We start from the raw sequence: 19,128 nt of genomic DNA on the forward strand, positions 1-19,128 counted from the left end.
AGTAAATGGAGACAAGGCCGATTGACAACGTATCCAAGAACTATGTATATGCAATGGTAATTGGTTCGGTGTAGAAGTATAATTATAGTTGGAGCAAGAATGCAAAAATAATTCTCTAAAAGAAGGAAACACATTTACCAATTAAGTTCTATTAAGTGTGTATTAAGAGTTCTTTGTTTTTTAAAATCTAAAACATATCGCAAAAAAGGAATGTAAATATTCAAGATAGAGCAGAACCGAACAGTTACACTTGTGTATGTGGAATGAAATGACAAAGCTAAAAAAAAAAATCAATGGAAAAAATATTTGAATTTTTCTTATTTTCAAAATCATGAGAATTATCAGTCATCATTGTAAGGACACACTTTAGCTCCAATAAGCTTCTCTTCTGCCTACATTACATGATGATAGAGTAGTAATATAATGTTTGCAGCTGCATTAGTTGACATTATTTGCCATTACTGCTTCTTGAAAAACAAGTCAATTCATAAGAAAAATGCATTCATAAATTATAATGAAGATTAGAAACCATACATCAATGAAACAGTTGAAACACAGTACAAGACACAGCTAACATTTATTAAAAGGTAAACCAACATCCATCAAATTATTGTAGTGCAACACGTGTACTGCAGATGTAATATCTGCAGTACACTCCAGGATTAATTACGGCTTTATGTCAGTTGTAGTGGAGATGTTTAATGAACAAATATCACTGTAATTACATTCTGCACTTGTTTAGGATCTCGTCTTAAGATGAACTCAAATGGGTTACTCCTCTGCACTGTGGAAAAGAGGGAGCGGCATTTTTGCTGAAGCTAAACTTTTTAATAAGTGGATTAATTGAGCACAACAAATCAAAAAGGAGGCACACATGGAAACTAGGAAGATGAAGTCATTTTTCCTTGAATTAAAAAAATTATCTTCCTCACATATGACAGCAGTTGCCTGAAATGGTTAAAAAGAAACTGACAGAAAATGTTCAAATATATAAAACCCTGAAAAACACAACATCCAGGGCTAAAAACCGACACAGATGTATGATGAGAGGAGATACTAAACTGTGAGAAATACCTCGGGTAGATGTACTGGAATGGCCGAAAGAACGAGACAAAGGTTTTCCAGTGAAACATATCAGAAAAATACCTTCCAAAATATTGCATATGTCACAAAGGATGCTTCTATTTCAATGATGTGATTTTCTCCTCAAAGCTTGGATAATAGCAAAAACAAAGTACGAGGAGAGAAAAGAAAAAAAATGATGGTAATTTGTTGAACACAAAATGTCACAGTTACATAAATGTTAGAGTTCAGACCGTCTGGCACTTCGTGTTATTTTTGATAAGTTAGTCACATCTGACTCCTGTAAGAAATAAATCCAATTTCACAGTGTTCTTTTAAGACAAAAGACAAAGTTTTTTTTTTGTTTTTAATAAAGCTGGATCTCAAAAAAAAAAAAAAAAAACAATTGAAAAGGGAATCCAATTAAAATTACACAGTTTCAAACTGTCAATTTTTTTGAAACGTTTTTCCCTTTTTTTCTCTGGAAGGTGTCATAATTCTAATAAATTAATTTGAATTTGTGAGTGCAGAAACAGCTGACAAAACAATTATTCACTTATCAATACTATTCTCACCATTTCAATGCACCTGTATACAGACAAAACCCCGTCTTCTCTCACAAACTGAGTTTTTCCCCACAAATCTGTAAGAGACTCTAAAACCAGTTGCTTTCCATTCACTCAGGAAGGGGCCTTTTAAAAAGCAATTAAAATAAAATAGAACCACTAAAACCACAGCCATCACTTTGACTATTGGCATTGCTGCTAGTTCCATCAGTATCATTAGCAGCCACTGTATAATTACTATTATTAGCCATCAAAGACGCTCACCTGCATCACTCTGTTCCCATCACTTTTAGACCTTATGCTCAGCAGTCATAAAGACGTTTCTGTCACCTGACTAACACTGATTACAGGTTAGTGATGGTGTGTGAAACAGTGTCGCCATCAAACTGGCTCCAATTCAGGATTATAATTTATGAGATAACATGCACGTGCAATCATCACCACGAAAAAAAGAAGCAATTAGCCTATGCATATTCATTAATGAGCAGATAATATGGGAAGCACGTACTAAGAGCAATGTTGCTTCTCATTATGCCTGCAATGAAACAATGCTGCAAGCGGCACACTCTGAAACCCTGTCGATGTAAAGGTGGGAAGAAATAAAAAAAGTTCAAAGGACATGTGGGAGCAAATATTCGGTGGAACTTTCTGGATCTGCATTGCAGCTTTGGTAATATTTCACAGCTTATTGGATGTTTTTTCTTACACCGTACTGACAGCTGCACCAATCACCTCACTAATGAAAGTGCGGTGCTGAAGGAGCACAGTGCGTCTCCCTGTGGGAACACTCTGCATGTGAAGGTGTATACTTGGCCCGCTTTAGCATTTGTGATGACTTATTTGCTTTTGTATAGCAATACTGCTAAAATTACACAACATATGGAGCCCCCAGGTAGGTCTGATAACTCAACCACAGAGGCTACATGAGGTCGGACTTACAGTGCTCCGCCTGCTGCTGCACTCGCTGCCACTGATAGCAGGAGTTAGCTAGATTAATATCAGTCCTGGAGTGCCCCGTGCCTTTGGGCAGAGCTCCACCTCCTCTCCGGCCTCTGCACCTATTGCAGGAAAATATTCATGAATTGGCCACGCTCTATTAGGCTGTCACTGACTCAGGTGATTAATGAGGCCGGCACATGTGGATGAGCCGCCGACAGCAGGCTGCCAACCAACCCACTGTCGGCGCTGACGGAGGAGGGTGGGACTGGCCAAGCAAGAGCCAAACTTGAATGAAATGAGTTTCATAAGGCTGAATACGCACACGCACATACACAGACTCTCACTTTGTCTAGTTTTGGAGTTTTGCCCAAAACTACTACGAGCTAAACCTCATTCTAGACACAGAGATGCAATGGCCTGACCCAAAAGGTCAGTAAGTATGTAAGCGTCTAAATTCACCTCAATGAAAATACTCACACAAACAGAATAGTGGGCTTTTATCAATGTGTTACGATGTTTTTGCTTTCTTGGAACATTGCTTTGAGTTACACTTATTAACAGTAGACTTCAAAATCAAATATTGACAACATACAATATGTTCGTTTTTAAACAACGCTAACCTGAACCTAACTCCTGTACCTACTTTAATAATAATAATAATAATAATACACACTTAGGACACTTAACATCTTCATATTATAAAATCAACAACCATAAAAGAGATATATCATAAAACAGTCATAAAAAAAACAGAATATAAATAGATTTGTCCTAAGAATTCAAAGCAGTTCTGAACAGTTGAGTTTTGGTGAGTGATTTGAAGGTTCTCAGGTCGGTACAGTCACAGATTGTTATGAGATTGTTTTATCTTAACTCATAAGAAAGAACAACATATTCCCCATAAAGCAAGTAAGTAAACTGAATTAGGTCCCTACAACAGTACGAAACTCATAAAATCATAAACACACATGCATACAAATCTGCAAATATTGCCAATTGCAGCATTTTGTATTGAATGAATGAACATTCGCAAAAGAAAAAGCAATCGATAGAGCCACGTCATTTCCTGGACTCTCTCCCACATTTTGTTAATGCATCATTCCAGGGTGCTTACATCCAGCCCTTTCCTCATCCCAGCTCCTACATTTCACCTCATCGCACATCCGTCATGCAGCATCCACTCCTCTCCTCCTCTCGGCTTCTTCTATCTACCGCGCATCTCCCCACATTTCATTTCTTTTCATTCCATTTCATTTCCTTTGCAGTCCTCTCTTAGCCCACTGACACAGAAAAAGAACCACCCCACCATCGTGTACACGCGCACAGACACACACAACCCAAGGTAACAAGGAATGTAATGTTAAAATTAGTTTCTTTTCTCCAAACCCGCCAATATTAAAGTCAGACGGTGGCTAAAAGGTGTGCTCGTTATCACGGTTCTTCCCAGAGTCATATTAATCAACTCTCTGTGGCATAAATGTCAGAAACAGGATCTGAGCCCTGAATTGGGAAAAAAAACAAACAAAAATAAAAGACTGACAAGTACAAGAAGTAGAAGGAAAAACACATTTTTTACCCTTCAGGCCACAATGCTTGATTGAGTTTGGGTTTGCTATTGTTGGATAAATGCATTTTTTTTTTAGAAATTAGGTTGAATTAATCTCAACAATATTAGGTTTTATTTGTATGAACAAGTTTCATCCCAGACAAACTGCAGAACAGAAAATGGAAGAAAAATGCAGCTGCATGATGACAAAGAGCTTAGAACAGAAAACAATTTGTTTTAGCATAGATGATATGAGACAAACTTCTTGCTAAAAGTTATGATTGGAGGGAAATTCGACAGCGAAAACCAGAAGACAGCCATAGAGAAGAAGGAACGGCACTTGTGATTGGCAGGGTGGGCGGCTCATTGTCAACACTGAACTGTCTGACACACGGCGGATGTTTTGAGCTTATTGCCTTTCTTCAAAGCTGTGTGCTGATTAAGGGGGGAAAAAGGGTTAGCTAGTGCCACTCAGGGTCGTAGTGTCTTTGTCTGTGAGGTTGTAATTACTGCGTGCTGGACCAAAAGAGGGTGGGAACATGCCATGATTTAATCTTCTTCTCTATTTAGGAAAATAACTCCCCTTGAGGAGATTTCCCAGCTTTGTTAAGGTCATGCAGTAAAGTATCTTTACAATATAATGAGAATCTCTCATGGGGAGAAAGTCAGACCACTGCTAGTTTCCATTGCAGCCTCCATCCTCTTCCTCTTTTGTCTATCCAACAACAAAATAGGTAGTATTGAATAGTGCATAACATGGAAACCATTATTTAGAGAAAACTGTATGACATAATAGTTGAGGTGAGCAATAAAACATGAGACACCTTGCAAGTTTTCAGTTCAGATTTATGAATAAGCAGTGTTTATATATTTAAAAACTTTTTGGGGACATTTCAACAAGATGGCAAAATAAAGCAATCAAATCTGTTCTATAAATTTCAACCTTAGATGTGTCTACATCGGAATCACTCCTTTTACGATTGCGGTTAGTATGGTCCATTTATGGAAGTGGGCTCGTTGCCTGGTGTCCGCCAAGCATGCTGACAGAGACCATTTGAAAAGTTGCAATAGTATTCTTGTGTTTTTCGATTAAACTTTGAAGTGTCAACACATAACCCAAAGACCTGTTAATATAGCAGAAACAGGACTTATTCTTGCCATTTATTGTCTTCGATGTGCATATTAAAATAATTCATCCCCACTCTTGACCAGTATTAATACTGCTGCTGAGTTCTAAAATTGTAAAAAAACAAAACAAAAACAAAAAACACATTCAACCCCAATATTCAAACAATATCTGGCATGAAGTGCAGCACACAGCAATGTTGTAGATGTCATAATGCATAATATATCTCACAACAGCTGTCCAGCCAGTGTGTTCTTTATATCTTTTGTTTCAATGTAATTCAGGGAGTTATAAGCTTGGTAATAAACGTAACATACACATTGTAGACGTCGTATAGGTGGTTTTTGTTGGCCGTTTGGCAGAGGAGAATGGTGGTAGGTCTATCTTTAGTTAATTCCTTACTCTGAACGTTTCACCTTGGCAGAGTGTCACTTGAATTATAGTAAGTGGAGAGAATTTAGTCTTAGTGCAATGAGACTTTCTTGGCGTGGTTTACACATATGGTACGATTCACACAGATTTTCAGATAAAAAAAAAAATCCTGATGGAAGTACTGAAAGTACTTTTTTTTAACAACATATGTATTACACTATGTTTAGATATGAGTACATCCCCTTAATTAATGGACAGTCATAGGGCATTACGTGCATGTAATAAATAATTTCCTGTGCTCATGCTGTAGCATGCATGGTCTGACAGGCGAGGTACAAAGACTGAAGGTTGAAGACTGACATGACACAACTCAATATGTCATGTCATTAGCTCAGTGTAAGGATGAGCATAATGTTAGAAAAGGAAAAAGGGATCAGCAGTAAATGTAATTTATTTCGGGATGCAGACGTCTGGTATGCTGCTGTGAGGGAGTTGTAACACTGGAGCGCGGCAGCTGCTTCAGAAGTCAGCGTGTCGCAGGGTGAGATGTTGATAAGTGCTGCATCTGTTGTCAGAGCACAGTCGGTGTGTGTTGCGAGAAGCCTATGCGCGCTAACACGTGTTAAAGGAAGGCAGACATGAAACAAAAATGTTTGCACTTTGTTGGCAGACATGGGGAAGACGGCGTGCGAGCATTCACCACAGGTGTGAACGCGGTACTCACAGTCGGCCTGGGCACAGATGAGGCAGGAGGCGGTGCTGTTAAAGAAGGTGAGAAGGCCGGCCACGGCCAGGCTGATGTCGGTATTCGTCGGCCTCAAATCCAGTGTGGTGAATCGGGGGAACTGAACCTTCAGGATGTCCTCTGGAGCCACTTTAACGTAGGGTACCTGCACAGAGACGGCGATGTCAGACTAACTGTTGCATTTTAATCATTGTAGTCGTCGGACTGTGACCTTTAGCATGCATGTTTAAAATGCAGCAGAAAGGACAGGCGTAAGTGAGATAAACACAAGGAAATGTGTGTATGAACTGAGGGATGAAAATAGCAGGATGCCAGCAGACATTCAAAAGAAACAGCAGTTCTAAGGAAATCAATTTAATCCGTTATGATAAACAACAAGCGGGAGTAACCCAGGGGTCTTTGGAAAAAACACATTAAAAACACATACATATATTTCAGTGCCTGAGACACTGAAGATCATGGTAAGTACAAGTCTGAATCCCCAAAAAACGTACTTTTGTTCCACCCACACAAACAAGCCCTTGTTAGAGAAATCTTCAGTACAACACCCCCACACCAACAGTACGGGGGGTGCGGGGACGACAAGCCTTTGTTTCCCTGGCTCGCTGTGAAGCAGCTCAACTGTGCGCTTGTAGGTGATACTTTTATAACACGCTTATGTGCACGCAATCCCATATCACAACATTTGACCAAACATCCAAAGTCAGGAGGGGATGTAATAGATGTATAGAAAATTATAACTCAAGAGAAAAAACATTTGATGTAAAAAAAAAAAAAGAAAGAAAGAAAAGAAAAAGCGACTTAATGATTGAGACAAGACAAGTAGAGTGAGTCAAAAGTTAATTTCAATTCCTTTGCTTGTATTGATTGGATGACCAGTGTGGAGGATAGTACTCTCACTTTACAGCCAGAATGTCCCTGGATGGAGTTTTGGGTCTTTGACATGTGGAGGCGGTAAGGTCTCGCTGTGTGTGGCTATTCTTCACTGGCTTGCCACAATCCAAAAGTCCAGCTGTGAGTGAGAAAGACTGGCTGTCTCTCTGTGTTTGCCAAAAGTCAGCTGGAATAAGCCCCAACATCCTGCAAAACCATGTTGTATAAAGCACTAGAGAGAATGGATGAGTGGATTTGACTTGATACAAAACAATGACATGTATGTGGCAGTGGTGGCCTCGAGGTCAGACAGTTGGACTTGGGATCAGAAGTTCACATGTTTGAATCCCACAATAGACACCTCACCACTGTGGGGCAATGAGCAAATCCCCCCAGCAGCTCCTGCATGCCGCAATGTGGCAGCCCACCCATCCTAGAAGTAGTGTCATTGTGTTAAATGAGGTTTGTGCATGTCATACACTTTCATAAATCTAGATCAGACATAGGAAATTGTTTTTTGTTTTTGTTTGCTGCCATGTTTGTATGCTAATGGTGTCTCGAGCAGCGCCTGGCTTCGTTGTAATGTTGCAAAAATATGAACGAGGGGGTCCACAGCTCTTCTTAGAAGCCATCTGGTTGAGGAACCACTACTTCACAGATGCTACAATATAAAACCCACACTTTATTCATTTATTCGACATACAATCTCTAAAATTCGGTTGAAGAATTGGAACTTGTGTCATGTCTTTTCTCCACCGTGCTGCTGAATTGTTAAGCGGCGCAGCAGCGGCAGAACAGAAATGTCAGTCAAATAGCGCAGAGAGCAAAGGGGCTGCTGATCAGCTGAATGACACCACCTGTGTGTGGCTGGCTGGACGTAGGGTTGCTGAGGTGACTGCAAGACCTGAATTCTATTTTGGAATGACAAATAAAAAAATCAGTGACATTTAGATCTGGACCCGACACTGCTGAGTCAGTTCCTATTGTGAAATATTGTCCGTTTCTCAGGGCAGCAGCGGCGGTTACGGGGACAATAAGAAACTTCATTAAAGGCTGATTCAAATTGCATCATGTACACATTGATATATCCAGTTGAATTTATGATCTGATCAGAGGTGGTTGTGTAACCCTAATTATGATCCTGTATAGATTGCTTTCCATTGTCTGGGCCAAAAAAAAATCATCAACAAGACATTCTGATCCATGGGTTAAATGCAAATTTTAAAAAATTCCAATCGGATCAATACACACAAAATACACATTCTCCTCAGTAAGCGTTTTGTTCAAATTGTTTGTCACTCCAGGTGCCACTTCAACAAGATGGTTGTTGCTGTAGCAGTTTCACATTGGTGTTATGACAGTCAGTGTGGTAATGGACTCACACTGATGACGGACATGCAACATTGTCATCACCCACATAAGCCAAAAATAAAACGAAACAATACTTTCTTTACGACCTCCTCCTTTCCTAGTAAGAGGTTTTAAGTTTGATTGTAGTCACATGCTTTTATTTACCCTGTTCAATGTTTGAATATTCCCATGTGCTATTTCCTCCTGACTGCACTGTTACAAGAAATAATAGTAACAAGTTCTTGACCAACAAACATCAACAAAAACAGGATCTTCCAGAATGGGGTTTTGAGAAACTTCCTACTTGTTCACTAACCTTTACCTGAAATGGATGCAGCAGCTTTGTATAAGTCGGTTAACGCTCGGATGGCCTTGTCACCACCGTGGAATTTGATTTTATGGCTGCAGAATTGGATGTGCAATGACTGAGTGTTACTGCCCTTTTTACCAAGAAAACTTCACCCTTTATTATTTGGCAGTTATTTAGTTTTAGTTTGTCTCAAAGTGGTGAATCTCTCTTAGTTAGGATGGTCATACTGCAAAAGTTATTTGCCCACCATAATAATTAGTATTTGACAAAGTTAATCTTTTTTTATTATATGTTATAGGTCTGGTTATAATACACATTCCAAACCATGTCAGCCATCATGAGAAAGGAAGACAATTCTAAAACTGTGAAAAAGTAATGTAATGAACAGAAATGTAATGCAGAATAAAAATGTACTGACATTTGAAAACCCTCAGGTGCAACATTAAACTTCACACTTAAACTCAACACATGTACCATGTTTATCTACATTATTGCGGTTGCAGGGAAACACTACACATAAAAAATTAAAGTGCATGAACCTACAGAGGTGTGTGTTTCGTCAGTTGCGACCATATAGATCTCACTAAAGGAGTACAAGAAAGCCAGCTACGAGTATATTAAGAAAATCAACAAACGTACAACTCTATCCTCTATCCAGGTACTCAGTGAGATACTTTATATATTCCCTGGTGAGATTGATTGCAATGTTTTCACAAGTTTGCCATAGCTTTATAAATATTTGTATTCCTTAGCCATCCCTAATAAATTTCTCATACCACCCCTACTAATGGGGACACCTAACACCAGCTCATGTCTGCTGTCAGAAGGAAGGTTAAGTACACTCTTGCTAACCTGAGTGCAGCAACAAATCAGAGCTGAAGCTGCCTACAAATCTGCTGAACTTCTGGAATAAGATGAATTTATGGCGATCACAATGCAAACACAGCTCCCATCTTTATCCTCCAGTGACATTCATCTCGACTACTTCTGCTGGTGATGGTGTGAATGGATCCATGCTGCCAGGGGGTGCAGTCCTGTGGGTTGGGGGGTGGGTGTGTGGGGGTGGGGCAGTGTAGCGGGTGTCAGGTTGGTTCGCTGGCAAGGCGTTGAGTCAGAGCTCAGTGGGGCTTGAAGGGGATGCAGGTGGACATGCAGGGTTCAAAAGGAGAAACAAAGGGGGGGGGTTAGCCTCTTCATCATGGCAGATTGCCTGTCTACGTGGCTCCTAGTGCCAAAACATCGTTTCCACCAAAGACCCATAGCCCCTCAATTGGTTTTCCATCCCTGCCCATCAGGGTGTAATGGAGTCCCTGGGTGTGTGGATGGATGGAGGTGCGGCTACTACTGACAGGCCTTGCTGGAATGCCATTCCTGACTCTCAAGGATGCCAAAGATCTGTGTAATAGCCAAACACCACACTGGGGAATTGCACCCTCCGGTCAGGTGTCTCCTCATCTTCCCTGTTGCATTTGTGCAATTTTTCACAACCTCTATCTCATTTGTGTCTCTTTTTCGCTACTACCCCAGATTGTTTACTTTTGTTCAATATGTCCCTTGTTTCCCATCCATTCCTTTGCTTCCTTTTCAGCAAGAGTACTACCCACCCCTTTTCACTCAGGAACCTGACACGCTACGATAGGCAGAATGTGAAGCTATGGAGGTTTAAAAAGCTGCTTGCACGCACGCACGCACGCACGCACGCACGCACGCACGCACGCACGCACACACACACACACACTTTGTCCTTTTCCATCGAATTGGCTCATTGGACCCTGCTGTTAGAAACACTGGCATCTCAAGGGGGAACTACTTGGCTCAGAGTCCTGATTCATCATCAAAATCCACAGCATGCTGCCTCGACTCTCGCAGAAAACCTCCGCTGAGACATCCTAATCATTTTTCCGTATTAAATTCACTTGAAATATTTCATTAACATTTTTCTTCTTGAAAATTTGTGAAAAGTCATTACAGTGACAATATGTTTACATATAAATACAGTCACGGTCATTATGAAAGCTGCAGGCTCAATGTAGCTTACAGCAAGACGGAAGAGGGCATCATGCATCACTTTCAAACACATTTCCCCGTGGTTACAGCCCAGTGTTTAATTGCTTGTTAAACAGTGGCAGCATCTATCCTGGTGTTTAGTAACCAGACGAGAGTGAAAAACAAGGTTATTCCAAGCAAGGAGAATCAATCTTGACGTTAGGAATAGCAAGTTGTCAGCCACATCAAAAGTTGCTTGCCAGACTCCTTATCTGTAACCAACAGCTAGTATCAGTCACTGTGCTGGTCGATTAATCCCAAAAATAAGAACAGGAAAAATCTTTCCTACAAGTGTATTTGTAGGGCATGACTTCAAAGACATTTTAAGCCACACCACATTCACTGTTACTCTGCCAGAAAACCATCAGCAATCATGCTGTCAGAGCTATACTGAGTCAGTTTATGGCAAATTGTTGCATGTTCCCATTTATGACTTGTTGATTTTTCTGCAACGCATGACAGTCTTTCTGCATTTTTTTTTCCTCTACATGTCGAGGTTTCACTATTGAATTTCCTTGGAGAAAAGAAAGTGGAGTTCTTATAATGGAAATTCTAATGGTGATTCAACTCTTTCAGCTTCTCAGCTCATTGTTCGGCTCCTTTTGCTACTTTTATTTGTTACTCATTCCCATGGTTGTTTAAAAATACCTACCGGTACTTGTTTGTGTGTAAATGTTATTCTCGCTGTACCAAATGTTTTAAAAAGAAATAAAAACACATCAACAGAACTGTCACAGTACAAGCGTTGTGAAATATCTGAAAGAAATGGCACAAGAGGAAGCATCTTTTCTTAAAAGTCTATTTTTTACGAGTGTGTTCACCTACACTTGACTTCAGTATAAAGTTTTGACAAATCAGGAGAAGTCATCCACAATATGAGACTCAATTCCAATGCGATTCATGAAATATATGCTTCACCAGCGGTATATGTTTAAATAGTATAACAAACAATTGTATTGCTATGCAGATAATACTCAGCTTTTTGCGTCCTCTTACACCTGGCAAAATGGTTACTACTCCTCATTGCAGACTGTTTTATTGAATGTTATACTGGATAAACAATGTGTTTCGCTGCAGATGAATGCCTCTCGATCTGAAATCATCACAGTTAAATCTACATACCCGGCATCCATTTCATGCCTTTCTTCTGAAAACAGGATTAGAAAGTACTAATAAAGTTGCTGTTCTGGACTGTTACTCAATTTGCATAAAATCGTCACACATGATCCTGGCCGAAAGAATTAGATCATGTTAAACAAGCAAGTAAAATTCGCCACAGGATGGAGGGCTTCACTCTTTGTCACAATGTGCTCAGTGATCCATGATCAAAGAAGAGCCGATACGCCACAATGACATGAACCATCTGATTATAATGACCCGAAGACATGTGGTCGTCGAGTTAGACAAATTAAATCGATCATTCATTTTGGATTGGGGCCCCCCCAAGCAGAGCTGGAGGAAGTTCAGGGGGATAGGAATAACTGCACATTTTTCCTCTCCATCACTTCACTGCCAGAAAACATTTGAGACAATTATCATCTATTTGACAAAGACACAAAACATTAGTTAGAGCACAGTAAACAACTTGTAGATACAAGCAAACAAGCCGTACATTAAAATTAGCGGAAAGTGGATTTTGAAAGCATCCGCCGAGGACCGCGACATTACTAGTGTGGGAGTGAAACTAATTACGTCAGTAAAATGTAAGAGCGATATGTCGGGCAAACAATAAAGCCCAAGATAACACCTTTTAAAAATGTGGAGGCTCCATTGTAAATTAAATTAAATACAACAATGCCTGATGTGGAGAAAAACAGACATCTGTCAGAGGGTGAAGGATGGAATGAACAAAGAGAGACAGTGTACAAGTAAGAAACTAGAAAGAAAACAGATGTGTACAAACCAAGTCTGAAAATGAAATGGGTGACAAAGGAGAGGCCGATACCGAGGAGTCTCTGGGAAAGGGGGAGATGAAAACATAAACAGACATAATAAGCACAAAGAGGGAGTGAGGGATGGCAAAGGGGAACAATCAGCACTCATTAAATTGTGTCATTGAATTTAGATTGTAAAATGTGATTCTGTTGTCTGAGGCAATCCGTTTGATGTTCGCCTCTTTATTGGATCATTTCTCAAGACATACAATTTCAGGGGATTTGGTAACAACATCAGCATTTAGCTTTGTTATTGTTTGGTCTCAGCGGGCAACAAATACACTCCAAGTTAAAGCAGACTATAGTGGCCCACATCTATTATTTAGAAGATGCAGCGGTTGTTTGCTGTTGAAAGAAGAACTCATAAAATTTGTTTGTGTTGTTTTCATTATGTAATGAGCTGAGCTGACTATTGGCGTTTTTGGACGTTAACTGAAATGTGTCTCCAGGCCCTAATATCACAAAACTGATGGTCAGGTCCTTCAGCTGGGAAAACAGCAAATTTAGAAATGCAGTTAGATTGTAACTGTACCATAAATCTGCCTGAAATGTAAAGCTGAACAAATGCCATATTTGCAAGCACTGTACAGTCATCACCTGTCAGGGTGGTGTTTGTGGATTATAGATTGGACAGATCATTGGGGAGTGATGATAAATAAGAAAGCTGTTTGCCAAACTCCATTATAAACTGAAGGGGAATGTGTTTACCAAAGACGTATGGATGTATGTGCTTACAAAGCAGAAATGTGGTGCCCTGGTTGTTCTTGTATCCTGTGTGCTGAAACTTCTTGTTTTTAAACATAATACCATGTAACATATAAATTGTTTATAAAGACCATTATAGTACCAAAAATTCTTTATCCTCGTCATACTCAGTTTAATTTTGCCATTCAATTGAGTAGACAGGAAACATCTGTCCTAACAGAAGTATAAAGTCTGGAAAATATTGTATTGCTAGCTAAATGTGTATTTTGAATGTCATGAGTGATGTGATTTTAGCATTGCAATGTACTTACATGTACTTTTCCAGACACTGACACTTGAGACACTGTGGCCATAGAACACAGTCTGAATAAAAAAGGTCTTCTTTGAAGAACTCATTGGCATCTAGGACAACATTAAACGTTTGGCAACCAATTCCAAAGGTTAGCCCATGCTAAACTTCCAAGCAGTATACTGCAATAATGATATGACAAACAATTAGATTATTTAGAGAACAAGGTTCACAAATCTGTACCTTGCAGTTCTACCTATCCACAGAACAGGCGGCTCTTCTATAAGCTTTTCACAAGCACGTGTATGAGACACAGTCGCTGGTCAGAGAGTCTACTTACTCCAACTTCGATGCGTGTGTGTGTGTGCAAAACTTGTGCAAATCCTGTGTCCTGTGAGAGTTTCCTCATTAAACGCCTGTCAAACCTCTGTCTGCAGACCTGCCAGCCTTTCTGTCACACTGCAGGAAACACACACACACACACACACACACACACACACACACACACACACACACACACACACACACACACACACACACACACACACACACACACACACACACACACACACACACACACACACACACACACACACACACACACACACACACACACACACACACACACACACACACACACACACAGCCGAGGAAGAGGCGGTACCTTTATTAGGCAGCAAAAATACCTCAATCCAATTACAATGTGCTTACAATATACTTACCTTAATTACACTGGGACTGCAGTCTGATCTGCTCAGATTAGCTATTAAAACAAGAAATAAAATGAAGCAGCACATTTTCAACCTGCCAAGCCGGAGATGTGCTCCCGGCTGTTTTGAAAATTGCTTTGTGCGAGCTTAGCGGTAACCTCCAATAATCCCCCCCTCAATCTAAAATTTGAGCGTACATTTGAGCAGGTTAGTGTCAAATCTGTGAGTCGGTGAGGACACCAATGCTCTCAGCTGTACTAAAGGTAAAACCTAATTTCCCTTCTGTCCACTCCAACAAGCTATGGGTTGTTGCGCTGACAAGTGCCCAAGTCATTCTGTTACCTGTCTGCTGCAAGCCTAACAGGAAACAGATAGGAGAGGGTCAGGGAGAGGCGAGACTGAAAGGCGGTTGTGGTGCAGGAGTGCCATATGGAGAGCAGAGACATAATCAGCCACTACATCTGCTGGCTTTGACTCAGAGGGACAGCAGAACAAAACTCAGCTTAATAGAGCATCACTGCACTTTTATAAGTCTTGGAACGTGTGAAGCTCAGCTGCAGGAAAGTTAGGAGTAGTTCTGCATGACTCATTTATATTAACACATGTTGACCTGGACATCAATTAGCACACAACACATACTTGGCAGAAAGACCAAACTGCCCTTGAAAACACTTATCATTTGAGCCAAGCGGACAGGAAGCACTCAGCTTCGGTGAGCTGAATAAAAGGTTTGTGAAAGCCAGAGGGAGAAGAGTTCGTTTACCGTCAAAAAGTGGACATAGCTAATCAGTTTGGAGATCATCAGTTGGTGAAAACCAGCCAATAGCAGGACACAGACTCCGAAGCCTGGCTAAGTGTAGCATATTGCAAGCCAGGGAATTATGCTGGCCACAGAGCATTAAAGAACAGATGCTGCTGGAGACATTGTCCATCAGTCAGCAAGTGTGATGCCAACGCTGGAACATTAGAGTTGGGTTGGCAGAGATGCTGGCGCTGGGTGGCAGGAGATGGAGGAGGGCAGGTGGTAGTCTATTATGGCTACCTGATCCCCTTCCGAACCAAAAGGTTTATGCGAGATTTGGGAGAACAGCTGTTGGCATTCGGAAAAGGCAACTGAAATCCTCATGGGGGTAGAGGGGGGTGAAAACTGGAGATGAGACTCTGGAGATAAGAGAGTGTCGCCGCCCCTCTCAGCAATCCCCATCTCTGACCGCCAGCTCATCCCAACTCCCAGCCACAGCAGCCAGATCTCTATTTGTGGTAGTAATGAGCCTGCATCAGGTCCCCGCGGTCAGAGCAGAAGCAGACCAGTGATAAAGATGAAGTGGGCTGCGGCTCCCATGGTACCTTTTAGGAGAGTGGAACATTGACCACAAGATCTCTATCTCATTGATCAGCCAGTTCACAGAGAAAAAAAGTTCCTTTCCTCCAGAGAGGACTGTTCCTCACTCCACTGCTCTATTTCAGAGATAATTTTGTTGAAGACAAAAAAAGGAGGAATACTTTAAACGTCCCTGTGTGCTAGCAGATGTGTTGGTATTATTAAAAACAGGAAGGATCGGGGGAAAAAAAACGACATTCGGTTTTCAGTTAAAACTCATCGCAAAACTCCCACCCGATTAGTTTTTCCAGTAAATAGCATCTTTTCTCCTTGATTCCAACCGATCTGCATTTATCAAGCATAGCAAAACATCTTGGTATGATTGAATTTGGAATTCTCCACAGAGAGCTTTGATTAGTAATATGCTGTTTTTAATCTAACAGTGGGATTAATCCAATTCTGGGCGTCTGGCCAAATGTTTGATTTACAACCAACAACCAAACAAGACACAGCTCAACTTTACACGACAAAAACCAAAACAAACAGTCGGCCAACAAATCTTTGTGAACCTGGCCTTTGCATTTGGAACACAAACATGGTGATAAAATAGAGAAAGTACTTGAGCTTACTTGATGAGCTCCAGTTCAAAGGACGTGAAAATGGCAATACATTAACTGAGCGAGCAGCTGGTGGAAAGCTGAGCAGCATCAGCTGGGTTGGATATTGTTTCTCTCCACACTCGTCGAAAACTCCGCTACTTGACACAGCTGACGAAGATGGAACAAAGCGACATTGTAATAAGGAACAGAGTCCCTCTTCATGCCCCCTTGATGACAACAATCAGTTAAATTGAATTCCATTTTGCCTGCCGCTCAACTGGGAGCCACTCTGCATTTCTTTGCTTTCATCTCAATGATCAAATCAGGAGACGGGCAACCAGACAAGACTTGTTGGATTTGGAAATGAACATGCCAGTTCTGCTGGGGTAGCTTTGACAAGGCACGTCGATCGCGTCGTGAGAAAAGAGGTCGGCCCAGGTCCGGGCGACAGCTGTGCTCCACTAATTATGATTGGGAAGAGACCAACAAAAAGCACCTGTGATTTGTTTGCAAGCAGAACAAAGTGAGAAATCCTGAATGGCACTCAGATTAAAATTCTGATTCTCAAATTTAATGAGGGTAAGAATAGGTTTACTTTTGCACACAGCCATAATCAATTATTTTAATTATAACATTATGAGCTTGGACAGGAGCCATTGTGTAATTAAATTAGTGATTTGAAATATATTTTAGGTCATTTTCTTTAGCCCTTGTAAACAAACAAATGTTTTATTCGACAGTACTCACAACTGCATTCATCAACTCATAGCGGGACATTTACAGTTGTACCCTAGGCCTGGAAACATTCCTGTGCAGAATTTGCATGTTCTCCTTGTGCCTGTTGGAGGTTTTTTCTGGTTTCCTCTGGGAGTTTAATAAAATGTGTTTGTATGGGGTTATCTGTCTTGCTATTCTTGCCCTGTGATAGACTGGGTCTATGTTAAGTTGGATACAGCATTATACAATGAATCAATTTAGTATTTCAGTGTTTTCCATTTGCTTTGCTGAAACGAGGAGTAAGAAAGCATCCACCCATCCGTCTTTCATTCCACTTTATCCAGTTCAGTGTTGCCAGGTACTGAAGCATATACCAGCTGACTATAGGCAGGAGCGGGACTAACCCTGTTCAGGTCACCAGTCCATCACCGGGCAAAATCAGAGAGACAGGCAACTAGACACACTAACATTCACACCTGCAGGCTACTTAGAACTTGCCTTCAATGCATGTTCTTTGCAATTCGGGTAGAAACCAGACAGGGAGAATATGCTAACTCAACACAGAGAGGCCCTCCAAGCCCAACACGTACCTGAACCACACACATTCTCGCAGGGAGAAAAAAAATACAAACCACTGCACTATTCTTAGACTGCCAGAGAGGGAATGATATACCGTAATTTCCAGACTATTAAGTCTAATGAGTCTTACAAATCTCGCGAGACCTTGATTTGTAACTGGAAAAATGATCAACAATCAGTTTCACAACATTTTAATGCGATCCCCTTGGCTTGAAGACTTGTTGAGAAAGTCTGGCTTTTTTTCGGGCTGGATGTTGATATGTTTGCCTGCGCTGCTGCAACGCCATCTCCAATACCCCCAAAACCCATGCACAGTTTTCCCAAATCGATATCAGTTAGGAAACAAACACAGTTTAATGGCTACAAATTCTGATTGGTTTGTAATGTCAACTTTGGTGTGAGCGATTTAAGCAATTGAAGTGTGGACCCATGATAAACAGGTTTTCCATATGCATGTTATTATTAAACGAGTAAATACAGCATACAAATGCCAAATATATTTGAGGTGTTTCAGTGTTCTGGTATAGTGGAGGTGTCCTTAAAGCAGAGGTCAAAATGATACAAAAGAGGACAATGACCTGTTTACTCATCATTACTAAAAGTATATACACTTTGGTTTAAGGCAAACAGAAAAGCTCTTTAGAAGTCCAGAAAGGGAAATAAATGTGTGAGGGATGATACAGCTCTATTTCTGAGACTCCTTCAGCTGGGAAACCTGTGATTAAACCTTTTTTTAGCTTCCACTTCTGAGTCTAACATTTAATACCAATACACTTCCAACACAGAAACAGATGGACACAAATACACACAACGGAACTAGCAACCTGAATCTTAACAGAAGCCTTTCATAGACTTCTTCTTTTGCTCTCCTTTAAAAAAAAAAAAAAAAAAAACTTGGTGGGAAACTCTAATAGTTAGATTTTCAGATCTAATAAATTGTAGTGATATCAGCTGTCAAGCAGAAAGGGAGAAGAGAGGAAAGCAAACGGATGAAGGCACGAGAGTGGGAACATGAGTTTAATTTAGCGGGAGTCAACATGCAACAGTGATTAAAACGAAATCTGCTTGACACTTTATTGGCAAAATCTGTGGCATTACAATGTGTGAGAAAATTGCACCAACCAACCATTGTTTTTAATAGCCGCTCAATTAGTGTGACTTGCATTTTGTATTACAAACACATGCCAGTTATGTGAAACACAATGAAGATCAGCTCTGTTTATTCAGGTCAGGTTCAAAGGAATGGGTCACCCACTGTCAAAACAAACAGTTTGCAGCTTTAATTTTATACACAGTGTTTAAAAAAAACCCAAAACAATTATAGAGGAGATCTGAACCA

The 19,128-nt window shown here is 40.5% G+C and overlaps 1 protein-coding gene across 1 annotated transcript in view; it reads right to left on the reverse strand.

Moving 5' to 3' along the window:
* grik4 (glutamate receptor, ionotropic, kainate 4) overlaps positions 1-19,128 on the reverse strand; it is a gene marked incomplete at both ends in the record, with an annotated part of 199,642 nt that overhangs the window by 112,446 nt on the left and 68,068 nt on the right. The window contains one exon of the mRNA XM_080512931.1: positions 6,336-6,501. Coding sequence (XP_080369057.1) covers positions 6,336-6,501 — 166 coding nt within the window. The remainder of the gene's footprint in view (positions 1-6,335; positions 6,502-19,128) is intronic.

This window comes from Blennius ocellaris, assembly GCF_963422515.1.
Source record: "Blennius ocellaris genome assembly, chromosome: 2".
Lineage (NCBI taxonomy): Eukaryota > Metazoa > Chordata > Actinopteri > Blenniiformes > Blenniidae > Blennius > Blennius ocellaris.